We start from the raw sequence: 21,288 nt of genomic DNA, 5'->3' as shown, positions 1-21,288 counted from the left end.
TCGGACATTAGGGGCGGCATACAAAAACAAACAACCTGTTACAATATCTACTTTTATTCTGAATCCCTTTAGTTCATGCCGTGTGTGTTATTGCTCCTGGCGGTATGCATTCAGGTCTATGGCTCTCTCCCAAAACTATCCCCACTCACCAGCACAGAGTGTCTCTCTGGCAGCTATGGAGGATACTCAACATTAAGAGTAGGGTATAAAATAAAACCGTAAAGTCCACCATAACCGGGAGACATCTGTCACCCAGCATACCGACGGACACCGTGCTAGTTACGCTGTTGAGTAATATCACTACACTATGTATGTACTATAAATAGATGTTCCTCTTCACGTTGACATTTGTGCATACAGGTAAAACACAAATGTAAAGTACTGTGATGCAGGAGGCAAGAAAGAAAAGTAAATCATTGGATAAAAACTCTATTTGTGTGAATGCTGATTCTTGATTCTTTTCTGTGTTTTAGGGGAAAGACTTTGGACCGGACCAACCTATAACAAGTATATCTTCAAGAGCCACTGCGTACTCCTGCTGCTGTACATGGCCATCCCCTCTAAGTGATGGAAACTCCCATCACGGACTGACCTGTCTACCTTCTGAGTAGTGGAGCTTAAAGATGATATTGTTGCTTCTATCTACTTCATTGCAGTGTTTACTGGACGGACTTCTGTGAGGAATATTTTCCATATTGTGAGGAATATTTCCCCGATTTTTCTTCAACTAGCTGAAGGGAACCTATGGCTGCTACATTTCCCCCAGATGGTTTTACGATTCCTGGATTTTAAGAAGGATCATTAGCAACCCCCAACCTCTTCTGCTCCGGAGTTACCCCTTCTACTTACGCCCGTATGTGAATGTGAGAGCTTGTGTTCGCTTCTGCATGGCATAAGTGAGAGACAGAAAAAAAAAAGGGATTCATACACGAGACAGGACAAAAGAGGAGGCAGTAAACAAGTTGAAAAACAAGGAGTGGCAGCTATGTCCCAGTGGAGGCACCAGTCAAGGACTGGGTGTCAGCTACTTCTGACTGCTAAGAGTGGGAGCAGGATGATGGGATACATAAGCCTTGAAGGTTCTTTGCTCAGCGGGCGGTGGTTGTCCTCTCTAATATGGCTTGGACTGCTGCTGCTACAGACGTCTCTGGCTGAGAAACTTGACGAGAACGACCCAGTTGTGACAACCGTGTACGGCAGGCTGCGTGGTGTCAAGAAGGAGCTTAACAACGAGATCCTGGGTCCTGTGGTGCAGTTTCTAGGAGTCCCGTACGCCTCTCCGCCCACCGGCGAGCGCCGCTTTCAGCCACCTGAGCCACCGGTGTCGTGGCCGGAGATCCGCAACGCCACACACTTTGCCCCGGTGTGCCCTCAGAACATCATGGAGGGCCGCCTGCCTGACGTCATGCTGCCGGTTTGGTTCACCAACAGCATTGACGTTGTCTCCACGTACGTCCAGGACCAGAGTGAGGACTGCCTCTATGTCAACATCTACGTCCCCACTGAGGATGGTGAGTTAGCCTATGGGCCCAGGGAAGGATGAGTGTGGGGGTAGGGGATGGCGGGGCGGAGGGTATCGAACCAACAAGATCCTGGTAGAGAGAAGGGTTTGTTGTTGTTGTCTGTGTCTGTCTTTGTCTGTCTTTGTCTGTGTGTCTGTCTTCCTGTCTGTCTGTAGAGGGAAAGCATGACATTGTGCATGTTTAGTGCATGACACTGCTTATAGAACATGCGTTTTTGAGTGATTTTGTGAAAGAGAGGACTGTGTTTGTGTGTGTTGGATCCATCAAGGCCATCAATCCTGTTTTCATTCAACTCCATAGCTGCCTCCATCTTCTTCTTTCTATTTCCAATCTTTTCTTCCTCCTCCTCCTCCTCCTCCTCCTCCTCCTCCTCCTCCTCCTCCTCCTCCTCCTCCTCCTCCTCCTCCCTGTTGCTTCTTTCCACTCAGCGCCTTATTTGCCCTCCTCTGCGGATGGACTCCCCCCCACTTCATCATGTCTGTAGCTCATCATAGCCTATTGTGCTTCACCACAATAGCTACAGTTCATTAAACAAGACGGTCGTTGTCATGATCATCACCGATTGATTTGGCTGAATGACTGGCTGGCAGACTGATAGACTGCGCTGATTGAGCTGGTGTGTTTCATTCCTTCCCTGCGTCTTTATTTCTCCCATTCCCAATTTGCAGTCAGTTGTGTGTGTGTGTGTGTGTGTGTGTGTGTGTGTGTGTGTGTGTGTGTGTGTGTGTGTGTGTGTGTGTGTGTGTGTGTGTGTGTGTGTGTGTGTGTGTGTGTGTGTGCGTGCATGCCAGCTCCTGTGTGCGTTGCGCGTCAAGGGGCTCCATGTTATTCTTTAGTCTTCTATTCATTTACAGTCAAAAGAATATCCAAGGAATGTGCCAGGAAACCGGGCAAGAAAATATGTAGACAAGGAGGTATGTATGATCTGAACGCAACTTGTACAATGCCACAGAAAGAAGAATCTAGGAGGGAAACGAAGAAGAAGAAGAACTATGTGGTACAGCAGTCGTGAGATCAAGGTCTACGGATTACTCAAGGTCTCGATTCAGGGTATCTGCAGGTTCTCAGAATTTAAGAGATGGGAGCTTTTGAAACTCTACCTGAAAGTACATTTAGGCCAACATCTGAACTAAGCTTTCAGAACCTGTCTGAACATTCCTAGTGCATTTCAGAAAGTCGGCAGAACAGAAAATACCCTTTCAGATTCGTAAGACTTTTGTCAGAACCATGAAGTATCCTGCAGATATTATCAATAATGTATTTTTTATTCCAACCCTGAATCAGCCTTTTTATTTTTAGACCTTGTGATGGCGGGTTAATGGTGAGCTAGTGCTGGTCAATAGATGTGTGTGCTCCCATTGGTCAGAACAATTGAGCACTCTTTTATTGGCCGCCAGAACAGGGGCCAGAAGGTGCGTAGTAATGATGGTTGAGGAGATAGCAGCATATTAGATCACACACACACACACACACACACACACACACACACACACACACACACACACACACACACACACACACACACACACACACACACACACACACACACACACACACACACACACACACACACACACACACACACACACACACACACACACACACACACACACACACACACACACACACACACACACACACAGTGATGTAGTTGTATGCAGTGTTAAACAAGATGAGCTCAGGCTGACTTTAATCTCCATTAAAAGAAAGCAGAGTTGTGTTCAGGTTGGCTCGGGCTACTGTATCAAGCACTGTTTCATCAAGATAATGCCCTCTTCTTCCCTTCTGTCTTTCCCCTCCCTGCCTCCCCCCCTCCCTGGATTGTTGTGCGGTATATTTGCGTGAGTGTGCAAGTGTGTGTGTGTGTGTGTGAGAGAGAGAGAGACAGTTGCTGACAGTGTCCTTGATAAGGTCTTTGGTGTTAATGTCATTTTCTTGGCAGCAGCCTGCATTATCACTTAGTGTACACCCCTCGTCGTCTTACTACACAGTGACTCGTACACTCCAACCTCCCTTGTATTCTTCTCCTTTCCTCAAACGTGTTGCGCACACAGATACACACTGGATTTAAACTGAGAGATTACAGGAGCTTACATATTAGTTACACATCATGGAGAATCATCATTATAGCAAGACCCAGACAATCTGTTGTGCGTTTTTTTTTCATGTTTGCAAAAGTGAGATTAGGTTCAGGAAACAATGCATCTTGTACAAAAAAAGCAAAAACAAAATGGCGGCCTTGTTACAGTAGCAGCTGCTCTTGTCGTACTGAGAGAAAATTACCACTCAACTTTATTAACAGTCCCTCACTGTTTGCACTTCATTAGGCAAAGTTGCTCTGCTTTTCTATACAGTGCTCCATACTGGAGGTAATTAAAGTGTACATAAATTAACAAACATTAATGCATGTAGGGCATTTTTTATATTTATACAGTAGAGCATGAATAATAATTGCTCAATGTAACTGATATCTAAGTGTGAAATGTGGTTTAAAAAAATGCTCTGTTTGAAGACATGGTTTGAGATTCATTCTACATATTAATAGTTTAGAGCCCCTATCCACATATGGCCTTTTTCTGGCAGAAAACGCTCCCAGCACTCTTTTATTGTATCTATGACAGCGATATCTCAACAATGCCTTTCAAGGGACCCAAGGTGTGTTTTTAATGATGATTTGAAGATGTCCAGGGAGGCAGCATTACGGATCTCGGCAGGAAGTGCATTCCAGAGGGTGGGGGCCGGTTTATGGTGGAGAACAGCATTCTCGGTTGGCATTGTTGGTTGCCAATGAGGGTGGAGTAGTACGAAGACCTAGCCCGGGAGAGGGCTTCTTTGTAGGACTTTATATGGTCCTGATAGGCTTCACGGTGGACGGTGAGGCCAGTTCATTTATTGAGTCTCTCTAGCCGACGACCAGAAGCCTTCAGGGTGCAGAGTTCAGTGGTGAACCAAGGGGCCGAAACGGGTAAAGGAGACAGTCCGGGTTTTGAGGGGGGCTAGAGAGTCAAGGCTGAGGGATAGAGCTGTGTTGTAGCGATCAACAGGCCATCCACTGTGGTGGTAAGGGGAATGGAGGCTAGGTGGGATGCTATTGTGCACTAAGTGTGTTGGTGTTCCTGAATGTGATGGTGCGTTTTGCACGCTGTATGGGCAGGAGGACAGGAACAGAAAATAGTATGGCATGGTGGTCCGCAACAGCTAGGTCCAGGCACTGGAGATGGGAGGGAGGGGTGCCAATAGAGCACACTAGGTCCAGCGTGTGACCTTTGGTGTGGGTGGGACCTTGGACGTGCTGTGTGATGTTGAAGCAGTCAAGTAGTGAAAGAAATTCAGAGGCAAAGGTGCACGTACTGGAGTCGACATGGATGTTGAAGTCACCAAGCAGTAATGTGGATGGAGATCTGGAGCAGACAGAGGTGAGCAGCTCAGCGAACTCAGACATGAAGATGGTGGAGGCTTTGGGGGGGGCGGTATATGAGGACAACCTGTAGCTGTGATGAGCCGACCAATGAAAAGGCAATACACTCAATAGAGGTTGTATTTACAACAGGGAGTTGTTTAATCAGGATTCCCGCTCTGTGGATAACAGCCAGCCCACCACCCAGACCCATGGAGCGGGGCTTCTGCAGGTAAACATAGCCAGGGGGTGTGGCTTGGTTGAGGGTGAAAAAGTATTGTTGATTTTGCCAAGTCTCCGTAAGGCATACAAAGTCCGTTTTCCTGTCAGTGATGATGTCATGAATGAGTGGTGCTTTATTGTTGAGAGAACGGGTATTCAGAAGCATGAATATGGGAGTGTTGCTACTGGATGCTAGCAGTGTGAGCAGAATGACACTGTCAACACAGACTAGGGCCTTCAGATTGCCAATGTACGTGTGTGGTTTGTTGTAATGACGTAGCGAGCCTGGGACGGTGGGCACGCAGGACCAACTGGTGAGAGGCTCCCACCCGGCGAAAACAAACCTACGCTGGGATCCTGACCTCTATAGATGTACCGGCCGGGGCCTGCTACGTAACAGCCCAAGCTTTTTGATGACTGCTAAGCATAGAGGTTACATGATACAACTATTGAGATTAAAAAGTTGTGCGGTAGAATATTTCAGCATCGTAAAGCCAGTGGTATGCGAGCACGATGCTATGTTAGCTGATTGCCAGCTGGGAGAAGATGGTCCCAACCAAGAGGCTGACCACTCCGGGATAGTTAGAATGTTGTCCTGGAACAAAACTCTCAGCATGGACAGCACTGGGGGGAGACGATCCAATCCCAAAAAACTGCCTAATGGACCTTTGTTATGATCATTTCTGTTGGATCGTGACAGAAAAAATAAAGCTTTTCATCCAATTCCTACAGTGACAGAAGGAAGACGCTTTTTCTGGTGGCAGTCGATTCCGACGGCATGTGCTCTGTTCTCATTGGAATCAATTGAAAAAAGTTGCTAGCGATGAGAAAAACATCAATATTAATATAATAATTATTTATTTTTCAATAGTCACACTCGATTTCGCCGATTTTCTTGTTGCCCCAGCTGGTCGACACCTCTTTTAGCAGAAACAAAGGCTACATTAATGTATTAAATCGATGTTAATCCATGTGTGTGGTTGTGGAATGAATGGACGTGCCGTTGTCCGTTACAAACTCTTCAACTACAACCCTAATTATATTTAAAAACATTTTAGAAGGCCTCACGAAATACTTTAATGCAAATTTAAATTTAAATGTGAAGGGATGTGTGTAATGTGGTGATTGACATTATTCACCCACGGATCTATGGGTTGGGGTATTGTTCTGCACGGACATTTTAGTTAACCAGACTTCCTGTTGATGTGAAATCCGAAAACATTTAAAAAAAATAAAAATAATGCTTTATTCCGAGTTTGCTTGCTTTTCTCTTTGGAGGTCATCACATAACGGCATTGTAATACACGGTTCGGCTGCATTAAATATCACACATCTGCCGTAGTTCGCTATTTATAGAGCCCTGCTGAGAAGACTTCTAGACAAATAGGAATAACTGCCACCGAAACTGAATATGTGACGTGAATCATAAATATATCAGCAATTAAACAAAATCTTCAATTTCTCTTCACAATATAAGTCTCCTTGCAGTATCAATACTAATTCGGCTGACTTTTATATTTGATCCAATCAGTATATTGGTATATTTACACTATAACGGTGCACAGCTGATAGAAAAGGACACCTGGTGGTTAAAGCACGTTATTGAAATGTATTATTTTTATTATTAGATATTAATAGTCTTATTTTGAATAAGAAAAAAGCTTTGGGGGTATAAATATTAAGTCTGACAAAGTACTAATATATTGCTTTCTTGCAATGTTAACTACTGTATGTTTAAGCACTTATTTTAACTGATATTATGGGGGGGGACGGGGTGGACCCGTTCAAATACAGTTTTGGACAGTCTGCTGTGGTTCCATCCCATTTCAAAGTGGTGTTCGACGCTCGGTGTAACCCTCGGCACACACTCAAACATCCAATCACAGAGTTGAGGACTATCACGGGGTTTGTCAAGCGAAGCAGAGAGAATACTTACTTCCGGGTGTAAAATTCTCTAAAGCAACTGAGCTGCTCCGACCCTCGGTCCTGATGGACTCCAACTTGTGTTTATTAATCAAACAAATAAATAAACACAAGGATCATTTTGTGTTATTGTTTAGTAAATAACAGTTTAGAAAATAATACAATAATAATACATTAGAAGGAAAAAACTATGAAACAATACAGATTTCAGTATTCTGAGCACCTACTCTCCCCATAACTGACGGCAACAAAAGTCCTACATTATTCAATTAAAATAAAGAAGTAAAAACGATAAGTGTGGCTTGATATTTGATATTGAGTAAGAAAAAGGTTGATAAACGCTGTGAGAATGGATTTGCGGAGAGCATTTCGCCGCGATCCCAACTTGTCTATTACCAACGTTAAGGGAGCTCTATGCAAGTCAATGGGACGCCCTGCCCGTTGAAAACTGACTCAAGGGGTACCCTGTCCGTAATTCCGTGACGGGGAGGGGCCCTGACCGACCGTCAACATATGACGGGTTGGGAGTGATAACGTGTTAGGATAGGATATGACGTGTACCGAAATACTGATGCTGGCAACAAACTCCTCCTTTTAATCTAAACATTTTCAAATGCATATTTCTTTGTTGGCATTGTGTCACTATATGTGAATAGAATACACTCCTAGTTGGTAAGATGGACAGAGGGTGTGTATATTTGTTGATGAGACTTGTTCAGTGAGTGTGGACTGTAGCTGAAACAACACATGTCTAGCTATCAGTTGCTTGAACTGATGTGTATTCATATTCATCAGAGTTCTAGAACACCACATACAGTCTTGGGAGAATCTACAGTCAGCTTTACTTTCTTGACGTTTCCTTTACAGCGACAGCCCTACCATTTCTGATGATTCTTTAGTCCAGTCATTATCAGTCATACAGTAGCGCTAAGTGTGGTCAGTGGGGCTTGTTGTGAATGGACAGATCATGGTGAGTGACAGGGTAATTACTTGGCTAGACGTGTGCATCCACAGTGACGCCTCTGGGAAAAGGGTTGGCTCAGAAGAAATACATTACATATTATTTATCTGGCACTTTTATCCAAAGCAACTTGCATACATTTAAATACCGTAGACATGCCTGGGAGCAATTTGGGGTTAAGTATCCTGCCCCAGTGGACCCAATGTAAGATTGGTAGATTAAAGATGCACACTACAATACAACAGTGACTGTGTAAACAGGTTAGATCTGATATGACACAGCAGTTAAACTGATGTACTCTGTTTACATTTGCTTAGGCGGACGTATGCCTCCAATGTTCCCAAAGATCTTGAAGATCCGTTGATCAGTTCTTGAAAAGTCCCTTAACAATTATTTGGACAGTGCCATCAAGAACAGGCAACGGTCCACTTGCAACACACGTTTAATGTCTTAATTGATTGGGAACTTGACCAGAAGAGCTTTCGTTGGTGTCAGTCCGCAGAGTTTCCAATGATCAAAGAGACACAGGGTTAAAAGAGGCCACAGGAGGAGCAGTGAGAACAGGCAGAGTAATAGGAGTCAGAAGGACAAAAACAAGGCAAGGCAAGTTTATTTATATAGCACCTTTCAACACAAGGCAATTCAAAGTGCTTTACAAAAATGAAAGACATTAAGAGCATTAAGAAACATATTATAAAATGATATCTAGAAACACTCATCTAAAAGCAATGATATAAAATGACATTTAAAAACACTCATTTAAAAGCAAAGATAATAAAAGTATTAATATATCAATTAATAGCAGCGGCAAAAAGAAAAAGAGAGCCAACAGCAGCTGTGAAAGTGAGGCAGTGTGTAATTGCTGCGGGACTCATCTCTGTGTCTTCATATGGACTATTGTGGCGTCCTGTGCCATGCTGGTTCAAAGAAGCCTTCTGTGGTTAAAAGTAGTGTTTTTGATGTGTCTGGAATGGAGCATGGTCATTAAGTTATCACATGCTGGGATAGTGGTCTCCATAATGAGATCCGAGGTAGCAGCGCCGCGGTTGGTCTTGACTCTCCCTCCAGCATGCATTCACAATTCATTTTAAAAATGGAAGTAAATGCAGTGTTACTTCACCACTCAAAGATGACAGCTAGCTGAACAAAAAAGTTAAATATAACAAAGTGTGACTGACACAGAAACATGCTTGAAAGGAGAACAAAAAGCAAGATCATAGTCAGAATAAAAATGACATGCTGATTAGGGAAATGCATTGCTTCTTGTCATGGCTACTGTGGGTTTTGATGTTTAATGTAAAGATGATATTGGAATAAGACAATTATGTAGTTTGTACTTTCACAAGAGATGAAAAAGTTGAGGAAACTACAGCTTGTCATTCACTGCTTCTTAGCGATAAATAAATGACTTTTAAACGTTAATACATGCATTTCAGAACCTTGTAAATCCTTATAAATACAATTATTAACTGTATTTTAGAATTGACACAGGACGTTAACTGTGAAATATACATTCATATTAAATATTTGATAAGAAATACATATAAAATAAGAGCAAAAAAAACATCTTTCTCTACCTGCTCTTCCCTTACTCTAACTCGCTGTCTCCACCCACACCAACAGCTGACTGCAGACATGTACATGCCTTAACCCTGCACGTTGTCAGATTGCATTATGGGTAAACGAGTAACACAAGCTGATGCAAATGTACATGCGAGAGGGTGAACCAAAGTGCATACAACTCAAATTATCAAAATGTGGGATAATTACGGCAAATGTATTAAGATTATTTATATATTAAGATGAAAATGGCAAACACAAATGTACTATTAAGATAGAACAGTGTCAGAATATAAGAGTTTTTGTCTTTAACATTGGTTAGTTTTAAATGGGTTTAGCAGTTTCTTGTAAGGCTTTATTTAAGCATGATTTATTTCATATTTTATTGTCGTTTCACTAGCCCCTCATAGTACTGTACATTACATTTTAGCAGCGAGTGACAGATCCACAAAAAAATGCACTACTTTCTGGAAACAAGCAGTACGCTTTGATGATGCCTGAAGGATCTAAACCCCAGGTCGAAACACATTTTTCCATAAACATGTAAGATACATTAGACTAGCAAGATCTGAAGAAGCTGAGGTATGGCCGATTGACTTGGAATATATGTAGAACAGTTAAACATTGATATCCTAAGAATCTGATAATATTTTTATATCATGTTCTTAGCCTTGTAAAAAATAACATTAACTATTTAACTCCTGCCTCCAAACTCTGCTGCAGAAACTCTCCTCTCTACTCTCTCATCCTCTCTGGACTCTCTCTGTCCTCTCACATCTCGGCAGGCTTGTCAGTCCCCTCCTGCTCCCTGGCTAAATGACGCACTGCGTGCTAATAGAACCGTCCTTAGGGCAGCAGAGCGGAAATGGTGGAAATCCAAACACCGCGACGACCTCCTAACCTATCAGGCTCTCCTCTCCTCTTTCTCTGCTTCGATCTCTCAGGCAAAAAGCACTTTCTTTCAAGATAAGATCCAATCTTCCTATTCCAATCCTAAAAACTATTTTCCATCTTCTCCACCCTCTTGGACCGTCCCAAAGCCCCTCCCCCCTCCTCACTTCTGTCAAGCGACTTTGTTAACCACTTTGAAAAAAAGATTGCTGATATTCGCTCTTCTTTTTCTGACTCTCCTTTACTCACCGCTGGGTCACCAGACCCTCCTTCCACCCGCACACTAACCTCCTTTTCCCCTCTCTCGCCAAGTGAGGTTCTTACCCTCATTACCTCTGCCCGCCCTACCACCTGTCCTCTGGACCCTATCCCTTCAAACCTCCTTCAGACTATCGCTCCTGATATTCTACCGTTTCTCACCCATTTCATCAACACTTCTCTAACTTCTGGTCACTTTCCAAACAGTCTCAAGGAGGCAAGAGTAAACCCTCTCCTAAAGAAACCCACTCTCAACCCGTCTGATGTTATAAACTACAGGCCTGTCTCTCTCCTCCCGTTCCTGTCTAAAACACTTGAACGCGCTGTCTTTAAACAACTCTCCTGTTATCTCCATCAGAACAACCTTCTGGATCCGCACCAGTCTGGTTTCAAGGCAGGTCACTCCACAGAAACTGCCCTCATTGCTGTCACTGAGGAACTGCACACTGCTAAAGCAGCCTCCCTCTCCTCTGTCATCATCCTGTTGGACCTGTCTGCTGCATTCGACACGGTGAACCATCATATCCTCCTTCTAACTCTCCACGAACTTGGAGTTTCAGGCTCTGCACTTTCCCTCCTCACCTCATACCTCAAGGACCGTACCTACAGGGTAACTTGGAGAGGGTCCGAGTCCGACCCTTGTCAATTACCTACAGGGGTCCCTCAGGGCTCTGTTCTTGGTCCCCTCCTCTTCTCCCTGTACACAAACTCGCTCGGATCTGTCATTAGCCTGCATGGTTTTTCATACCACTGCTACGCTGACGACACCCAATTAATTCTGTCCTTTCCCCGCTCAGAGACCCATGTCGTCACACACATCTCTGCTTGTTTAGCTGACATCTCTCAGTGGATGTCCGCTCATCATCTCAAGCTCAACCTTGACAAAACTGAACTGCTTTTCCTTTCCGGGAAAAGATTGTCCCACTCTTGACCTGACTATCAACATCGGCACCTCTGTTTTTTCCCCGACTCAGACTGCAAGGAATCTGGGTGTGATCCTAGATAACAACCTGTCCTTCACTGCAAACATGGCTGCTACAACCGGTTGTTGCAGATACACGCTTTACAACATCAGGAAGATACGTCCCCAGCTGACCCAGAAAGTGACGCAGGTTCTGGTCCAGGCTCTCGTCACCTCACGCCTAGACTACTGCAACTCCCTCCTGGCTGGTCTACCTGCATGTGCCATCCGACCTCTGCAGCTCATTCAGAATGCAGCGGCTCGTCTTGTCTTCAACCTTCCTACATTTTCCCACACCACGCCGCATTGGCTTCCGGTAACTGCTAGAATTAACTTCAAGACACTGGTACTTGCGTACCATGCTGCAAATGGATCTGGCCCTTCCTACATCCAGGACATGGTTAAACCGTACACCCCAGCGCGTGCTCTACGCTCTGCATCAGCCAAACGACTCGCTGCACCCTCGCTGCGAGGGGGACCCAAGTTCCCATCAGCAGAAACACGTGGGTTTGCTATCCTGGCTCCAACATGGTGGAATGAGCTCCCCATTGACATCAGGACAGCAGAAAGCTTACACACCTTCCGGCGCAAACTGAAAACTCATCTCTTTCAACTCCACTTCGAGCGATAGAATTACTAACAAATAACTGCTAACAGAGCACTTATATACTAATAAAGGACTGGCTTATCTAAAGCCAGTTGAGTAGCACTTGAAATACTTGGCTCTATGAAACCTGATGTACTTATATGATTCTGTTTTCTTCAAGGTTGTGTCTTCCTGGTCGAATGTACTTATTTTAAGTCGCTTTGGATAAAAGCGTTAGCTAAATGCAATGTAATGTAATAATGTAATGTAATTTATCATACAACATAATATAATATCATTGACAAAATGTATGAATCCAATTCTAATAATTGGAAAACCATATTTGCACCTACCTGCACCTACAATACAATGTTCTGTAGCCAACTAGGTGATAATAGATTATATTCTGACTAAAACATGTGTGAATTACATTGTTTTTTAAAAAGTAATTCAAGCTCAACGTTTTAAAATAGGCTATTGATTTATCCATACATTTTTCTCCAAGATCTGTGGCTTTATAAAGAAACCATTATACTCATAATTTAGACTCTGAATCTTAATGTGGGGCGGACCTGTGACAGCTTCTACCAATCTTCTGTGAAGTATTGACACCTTTCCATTCGTTGTGTAGGAGTTGCATGTACTCCCACTGCCAGCTGCTAGCCGAGTAGGCCTACTGGTGCTGTGTCTCAAAATGCATACATCTGCTGTAATGAATGCAATAGTGCGTCACATGTAAAGTAGGCTATGGAACACAGGACACTTCTCGCACACCATGATCATAATAGTTGCTACTTAACGAAAATGTGCCGTCATAGCATTTGCTGCAGTGATCAAAACACTAGCCAAGAAAAAGTAATATGTGCTTGTTTTACTATTGATTTAACATACCACCAGAGTTGGGTAATAATATTACTTTGTCGGTAACGGAGTAGTGTAACGCGCTACTTTTATAATCCAGTAATCACACTACAGTTACTAACATTGCCCCGACACGCGTTACTTCGTTACTTTCTAAAATCAGTCATAATCAAACCTCAACAAACACCTGCAAAGAACACATGCTAGGTGAAGCTAACGCACATAGCTGTTGTTTATTTATATCACACACACGTAGTTCTTCTTCTCTGTTTTCCGGTTGTTGCTTGTTTTGAATGACGAATACACACTACCGCTGCCTGCTGGTAAGGAGAGTTATTGCCACTCACGCATGCGCAGTTCGTACGTGCTCGGCTGAAGTCTGGCTCCAGTGCAACACATGGCCAACACGCAGGAGAACACGCTGACGCAACAGCGTGAGCAGAGATAGACTGCGCAAAATATACAGATAGCAGGAGACAGAGGACAGCCACGGTCAGATAGCAGGAGACAGAGGACAGCCATGGTCAGATAGGAAAACATTCAGGAGCTATCTGGATCAGTCTTATGCGACAATGGAAACTGAACTAAAGAGAACATTTGAAGCTTTAGCAGTCTGCGTGATCTGCCTGTAGGGAGGGCGGGCCGGCCCTGTGAGTAAAGTAACGAGTAAAGTAACGAGTAAAGTAACGAATTACTTTATGTAGATAGTAACGAAGTAGTGTAATATATTACTTTTATTTAAAGTAATATGTAATATGTAATATATTACTTTTTTTTAGTAACGACCCCATCTCTGCATACCACTATACTGTTGTTAGAACAGACACCAACATTAATGTAAAGAAGTCTATAATGATTTAGTACAGCAAACAATCGTTGCTAGCTAGCTAGCTAGCAAGCTAACTAGCTAACAACTGCGATCAATATTTCCAGTGAGGGCACAGCTGCTGTTTGTGACATTACTAAATAGTCCACATTCACACATTGCATAAGTGTTTACAATGCATTACATGTCAGTGTACTAATGGAAGTATCCCAATTGAGACAAAGCAAGAGTTTCACAGCACACTGCATGTGCATTTTACGGAATCAATTACTCACCCTTCAACGTTTTCAGACCTTGTAAATCAAAAGGGAAAACAAACACACATTCTCTTTATGGTGTCTCTGTGGTGTGTTGGAACTCCCTTTATGTTGACTTTATGTTGAATTACACATTTGGGCTTTTAAAACCCAAAGTAGGACATTTAACTGCAAACTAGGCAATTTACCAGCGCGTGTACAAGCTGTTTAATATCTCAAATATTCCCGGATATATTTCAACACATTGCATTATTCTGAAATGTCTGTATGCTGTCTCCACAGAGGGGTTTAGAATAGAAGCCCCCTTGTTGATGTGCATTTCGTCAAGATGCAGGAAACTTCACAGTAGGTGAGTTTCTCAGTTTCCCTTCACAGCTCCCCTTCTGCATCGCCTCTTTCTTCTCCCTGTGTCTCTTTCTTTCCATCTGATCTACCTCAGCGGCGATTGGCCTTTTACCTATCGTCTATCTCTGTCTGTCTATCCATACTGCCCTTTTCACCCTCCCACATCTCACTTTCCCTCTCTCTCTGTCCTTTTCCTCTGCTCCTGTCTTCTTCTCTCCTATTCCTCTGGCTTTGTCCCAGTTTTGTAGTTGTTGAAGAAAGATCCTGCGGGAGTGGGCGCACACACATCGGCTCGAAAACACACACAAACAGAGTGGAGGAAATAGAAGGCAGGAATAGGCATGGCCTGTCTTGTGTTTGGCTCTCCCTCAAGGGTCTCTGTCACCTCCACTCACAACTTAGCTTCTCCCTTTCTTCTTATGTTAGTGTGTGTCTGCCTGGATGTATCCATGGATTTGGCTATGTGTGTGTCAGAATAATTTGAAGTTCTGTCCTCTCTGACAGGGTTTGGTGTCAAAGCTTGGCTGATGTTCTGGCTGTGAGGAAGGTGCTTGATTTGTCATTATCAGCTCAGTCCCATTGGAGCATGCGTTGATTCAGAACCAAAAGTAGAAACAGGAAGATATAGGACAAGAGAGCCACAGCTGGGTGAAAGAAAGAATAATTCCAATCTTGGCCCAAATCCTCTCTGTATTGAGCTATCATTTAGAAGTCTACAATGGACAATCTTCCATGGTACAAATTAAGTAAATAATGAATACCAATGAGGTGAACTTATTCACTGATTAGTGGTCAAAGGTAATTTTGGCTTCTCACAACACATTGTTTATAAGATATACTTTGGGTCAGAGGGTGGCTTTATTGAGAGATAATATTGAAAGGGTGGGGATGGAGGACAATGCCTGAAAATAGCTGGTCTTGCTGGTTCTGTGTTTGGTTTGCATCCTTCCCTCCCACTTGTCTTAAGTGGTATTGTTTGCTCTTTACACATTTATATTGCTCTCTCAGTTTAACAATGACCCTGATGGGTTTACATTGGATTTAGTTAAAAGCCTGGTGTGTCTCATACAGACGGGGGATTGAAGCTTCAGGATCAGACGCCAAGAAGCACTGACCAAGCATCTGTATTTGATAAGTTAGGAGTAGGACCAGTATGCTGTTTTCATGCTCCAAATCCAATATATATTTGAATGTCCTGACTCTGTATTACCACAGTGCTCTTCGAATAGCATGTCTGTTGCCTGGTCAGGGAAATGTCAAAAGACAGAGGAGAGTATGACCTTCACTGGATGTTTTCCAAATAGTTAAACACACACACACCCCTGCGTTCAACCGCCTAGGCTGTACACACACACACACACACACACACACACACACACACACACACACACACACACACACACACACACACACACACACACACACACACACACACACACACACACACACACACACACACACACACACACACACACACACACACACACACACACACACACACACACACACACACACACAGAAATGTGTGTAACTCTGCTCAAGGTGACAGCATTGATAACTGATCATACATATTCATTACACTTGCATTACAATAAATAAATAAGCAGCTTATTTTTTTTTCCCTTCCGAGAATATTAAATGAAGGGCATTTGAACCTTCGGCGCACTGCCAATACCTTCCACTGTTATTCCACAAATTACAGCTACAGCAACAGCATAAAAGAGGCAGGGATACAAATGCCATAACGTCGCCCCATTTCAAAGATTCATCACGAAAACAAAATCAATCTTTTATTCTCCGCTCCTGCTTTTCTTCCGCTGCAGCCATGGCGGGGACACATTTTGCCTCATGTATATTTCAGACACAGCACATTGTGAACAGCTTGCATAGCTTGAACAGCTTTCCCTATAGTTTTCATTTCACTTCCAGTCATTATTTATGGGGACCCTTTCCAAAACGGCCGTACAAATATGTAATGCATGAAATAATTTGCTTCAATAATGATGGAGACACATCTGTAAACTGACTGTAAACAATAATGTAAGCCTGTGCACACAAACAGCAGGAACAATGGGAAATGAGAGTTATTGAGTGCGTTTTAACATAGTTTCTCTTGGATCATATCCTTGTTTAGACCATTATGACTATGAAATCTGACTTTGCTATGTTCTATAGTGGCAGTAAAGATGCACATTGAATTGAAAGAGGGAAGTAAAATAATTTATTATAGATGATAAAAGATGGCAACTTGTATTCCTTTCAACCCATAGCTCTCTAAATACTTTATATGGGGTAGACTTCCCAAGTTCTGCTGAACAGGAGCCACATGAGGCTATAGAGTGGCGAAGTCCCTCCCCTTCCGGGGGACCTCCATGGGACCTTATTTCGGAAAGAATATGTATTGAAGTCAATGGAGAGAGAAAGATTATCTTTTGATCCCGTTTGAATTGTGCGACGAATTACACATATGATGTTTGTCAATTTAAAAGATAATTTTTCAAGTAAAAACAAAACATCGTAAAACTGTGAAGTAACACATTTTTTTGTGTGAAACGCTCAATGAACTACATCTCTGGTCTCGCACAACAACACACGTCACCAAGATGGCTGTCACTACTGTGGACTGGGATTGACTACCCTCACTATCACCACAATGAAACACATCCAGAAGAATGTCATGCAAAGCTGCCTGCCTGCCTTCCTTTAATTCTCCCTGAACTGCCTGGTATTTTCAATGTTTAATGTCAACCATTTGTGCAGATAGCATGAAGTAGAAAAGATCGCCGATGCTAATGTAGCGTTAGCATTTCTACCCCGGACTTAAATGGTGTCTTATAGAACGATCACACCGGTGTGACAGTACTCTTCAAAGGGTTCACGAAATATGACTACTACTCTTACTGTTTAACATTTTGGGTTACTTTATGTTACTTCATGTTAACGCTAATAAAAATGACAAGCCTAAGCCGGCTGTAATGCTAACTAACGTGCTTGCTACTAGCTAGGTAGCTAACTTGATCCAGCCACTCCTGGTCCTTTCATCAGACGGGAAGTGAAAGAACGAGCAAGACCCATTGCTGGTATGATAACAACCTGGTACTAAGCACACAGGCATCTTGTTAAAGTTATCTTATCTTAGCTATCTCTATTTTAGTGGAGGAAAACAATTGTGACATCAGTTATGAGTAGGGTTGGGTATCGTTTGAATTTCCACGATTCTGATTCCGATTCCGATTCTACTTTTCGATTCCGATTCTTAACGGTTCTCAATTCCGATTCTTTGAGGGGCAGGGTAACAAAATTATAAAATGCTTCTTCCACCAAAAAAATTACATTACATTCGAGAAACTTTTACACAGGTTAGTTTACAGTAATATTCACATTAATCAGTCTGTTTATATTCCCTGCTATGTAACTGTTACCTGAGAACCACTGAAGCTACAACAGTGCAACAGTCCAACTTTTAAAGGAACCCCCCCCCCATTTAAAAACAGTTCTTGTTGAGAAAAACAAGCATATCTGCCTCTCAGGCATACAGGGAAGAAATGTTTGAACATATTAAAGTACAATGCTTCAATCTGGTGCACTTTAAGCAGAATTACTAGAGACTAGATCTAGGGGGTGCAACTCTAAACACCCATATGAAAAATATCGGTTTACATTTTAATAATTAAATAAGTATGTGAACATAACCAATAACCTACCATAGCCAATAACAAATACATGTAACTTATTTTATTTTTGTTGTTCATTCATATCTTATTTTACTATTTTATTTATGCATATTTTTTTATCTCTCCAGTTTAAAACGATATGTCTGGTTTACTGTCCTATAGTATACATTGGAATGATTTCACACCTGTTTTATCCCAATAATTATAAAGGAGTGCCTTGGAAATATGTAAAAAAAATTAAATAAATTGTGATCAAAACGTTTGAGACCCACTGAGATAACTTAAGACTAAAGTGAACTATCTAAACACTCAAGAGTCCTTTACCTCACTGAGCTGTAGTTATCAGCCTCAGTCTGACTGGAGATGACTCTCCCTCCACATCATTGTAGAAACATATTCTTCTTCCGTTAGAGCAGCTAGCACCAGATGCTAATAACAACAGCGCCCTAACTTTCTCCCTCGCTCGCTCCCACGCTCACCCGCACTTTGGCTGTGAGCTGCGGGTGCCAGATAAGCCAACATCCCCCATTTTCATCACTTACAGCGCCCATCGTACAGGGCAAATGAAAAGTGTAACCGGGATGAAAAGGGTGTTACATTTACTTAATTATGAATGTTGTTACATCAAGGCCGAACATTAGGATGAGCCCCAACAGTCAAAAATGTGTTTTCCCTCCCAGAGCTGTCAGCACGGCGCCTCCACAGATCTGGCGCCCGAGGCGAACATCTATAACGCCAGTGCGACGGGCCAGCCCTGGTCTCAGGTTACGCTGTAGGAAGTGTAGGTACAACGCTACATTTCCCGCCCCGCCGCAGTCATACAGTAGGCTAGGGAGAGCAGAGAGAAACATTTCCTCAGGCATCGAATAGCGGAACCGAAATTCACATGTCTAAATGATGCCGTTGGAATCGAAATGTTGGAACCGGTTCCGAACCGGAACCGGTTCTCGGTACCCAACCCTAGTTATGAGTGACATCACTTACGCGATTCTGGGATTTGTAGTTGCGTATTTTTCATAGTCTTATATTCCAACAGTTTACGACAAACTGTGACTTTTTTGACATGGAAATGATTTTTTAAGATTGACACACATAATGTGTAATTCGTGGCAAAATTCAAATGGGATCGAAAGATAAGTTTTCTCTCTCCATTGACTTCAATACATAATTTTTCCGAAATAAGGTCCCATTGAGCGGAAGTAGATGGGCGTGACTTCGCCACTCTATTACGGGTAATGGCTCAAGTGGCGGATTTAGGATTGTAGGAACATTGAAGTTGTTGTGCGGGGGGGGGGGCGCAGCGGGGCTACTCTTCACGTTAACGAAATATCACTTATTCTTCAAGGCAGGGAAGGCTACGCAGTACGCAGGTTACTGTCCCGCAGCTGCTACCTCTCTGTTAGACTCCGGTACTGCATATTGCTCACTAGACGTTTAAAAAAAAGAAAAAATTGCTTTAAGTGAAACATTCGGGGCTTTTCAGAAAACATCCGGGGCTTGAGCCCAAGTAGCCACCCCACAGCGCCGCCACTGTATGGCACACTTTATTATACTTTAGTAGCCGTTTTCTTCTTTTATAATATATTTTTGGAATTAGGGGGTAAGAGTATAAACAGACGGTGAGCTTTATTAAATTAAAGATGGATCAACAAAAATCCTAAGGTGTAGGCGAGGTAAAACCTAAGGAAAGTAACAATACAAAACAAGGGAGCAAACCACGATCACATCAGGGAAAGGAAACAGCAAATCAACAGGAAGAACACGAGGGGCAAACCGACAGCGGGAAACACCATGAGATGAACAAAGCAAGGCCATTCAATGACGACGGACTGACAAAGACCACGAGGACGGACAGGCATATTTAGAGACAGGACTAATTACATTGCCATGTATAATATGGTGTCATATTCCCCACCCCTAAAGTATAGTACACAGATGAATGATAAGAAGAAAAAGAAAATAAACATATGCAACAAAACAAAGAAACAACAAAGAAGTGACAATTTAGTAGCAAATAATTTAACAACATTATATCAAGGCCAATTTCACTCAAGTGATAGTAATGCCATGGTGGCAGAATGGTAAATTCCACACTTTAACGGGTTCACTGTCCTTAGATCGAGCTATTTTGGGAGGCAAGGGAACATTTTGTTGAGCATTATTTTCTGTAGCCGTTAATTATTTAGTTGGCTAGTGTGCATGCTAATGAGTAAGCGTTTGTGGTTATGTTAAGTTCATGTTGAAGTAAGTTTTGCATCATCTCGGAAACAGTGCACTTAAAGGTGGGGTAGGTAATTCACTTCAGAAACACTTATATTCCATGAAATGCTCAATGAATATATTAAATGCTTTGACAATAAATACATAAAAAAATTTCATCTGTGGAAGCCGTAGCGCTGTAAAAAGCACGACCAATAATCTGAGCCGGCCCGGCTAAAGTAACTGGATGGCCTACCTGCCTGTCAGCCTTCCATCTGTGCACAAACTTATCTCGTGCCCTCATTGGTCATGTGCGCGTTTGTGTGTGTTGGAGGAGGGGCTCTGTAAGGAAGTCTGAAGGAAGAGTCAGATTTTTTCCGGTTGTGTACTTTCAAATTCTAGCGCACTCGAGCTGGTTTCTCCATTATTACCTACCCTACCTTTAATACTGAATAAACACGGCTACCAATGTTCTGACCCTGACAAAAACCAAAGAGCTAACTGGTTAGACAGTCTGCATATTTCCTGAATATTAACTCCAAGAAAGGTTTTAAGGCTTTCACATGCTGCAACAAACCCTGCCGTGCAGTGGTGCAATCCAATGGTTACATTACACATATCATTATTTTCTGTATATATTTACTTTATGAGCGGCTTTTGCTCATGACATTGCACTGTTGTGATTGCATTGGACAAGCAGGAAAACATATCATGTGTTAAACCGTTTTTTATAAATGTATGGAATTGGAAAGCCATCTACCCATGTTGGTGTGATATTCTGTGCTACATTGGATCCAGCAGCCAATAAGCCCTTTTCTAATGCAAAGGGCTATGAACTCTGCTG

General features: G+C 42.7%; 1 protein-coding gene across 1 annotated transcript in view; it reads left to right on the top strand.

Annotated features, from left to right (window-relative positions):
* Window positions 1-21,288, top strand: part of nlgn1 (neuroligin 1) — a 427,865-nt gene that overhangs the window by 59,582 nt on the left and 346,995 nt on the right. The window contains exon 2 of the mRNA XM_034082065.2: window positions 474-1,511. Coding sequence (XP_033937956.1) covers window positions 986-1,511 — 526 coding nt within the window. The 5' untranslated portion in view covers window positions 474-985. The remainder of the gene's footprint in view (window positions 1-473; window positions 1,512-21,288) is intronic.

This window comes from Pseudochaenichthys georgianus, chromosome 4 (genome assembly GCF_902827115.2).
Source record: "Pseudochaenichthys georgianus chromosome 4, fPseGeo1.2, whole genome shotgun sequence".
Classification (NCBI taxonomy): domain Eukaryota; kingdom Metazoa; phylum Chordata; class Actinopteri; order Perciformes; family Channichthyidae; genus Pseudochaenichthys; species Pseudochaenichthys georgianus.
The sequence above is the reverse complement of the archived record's forward strand: the minus strand, read 5'-3'. Positions and strand labels throughout refer to the sequence as shown.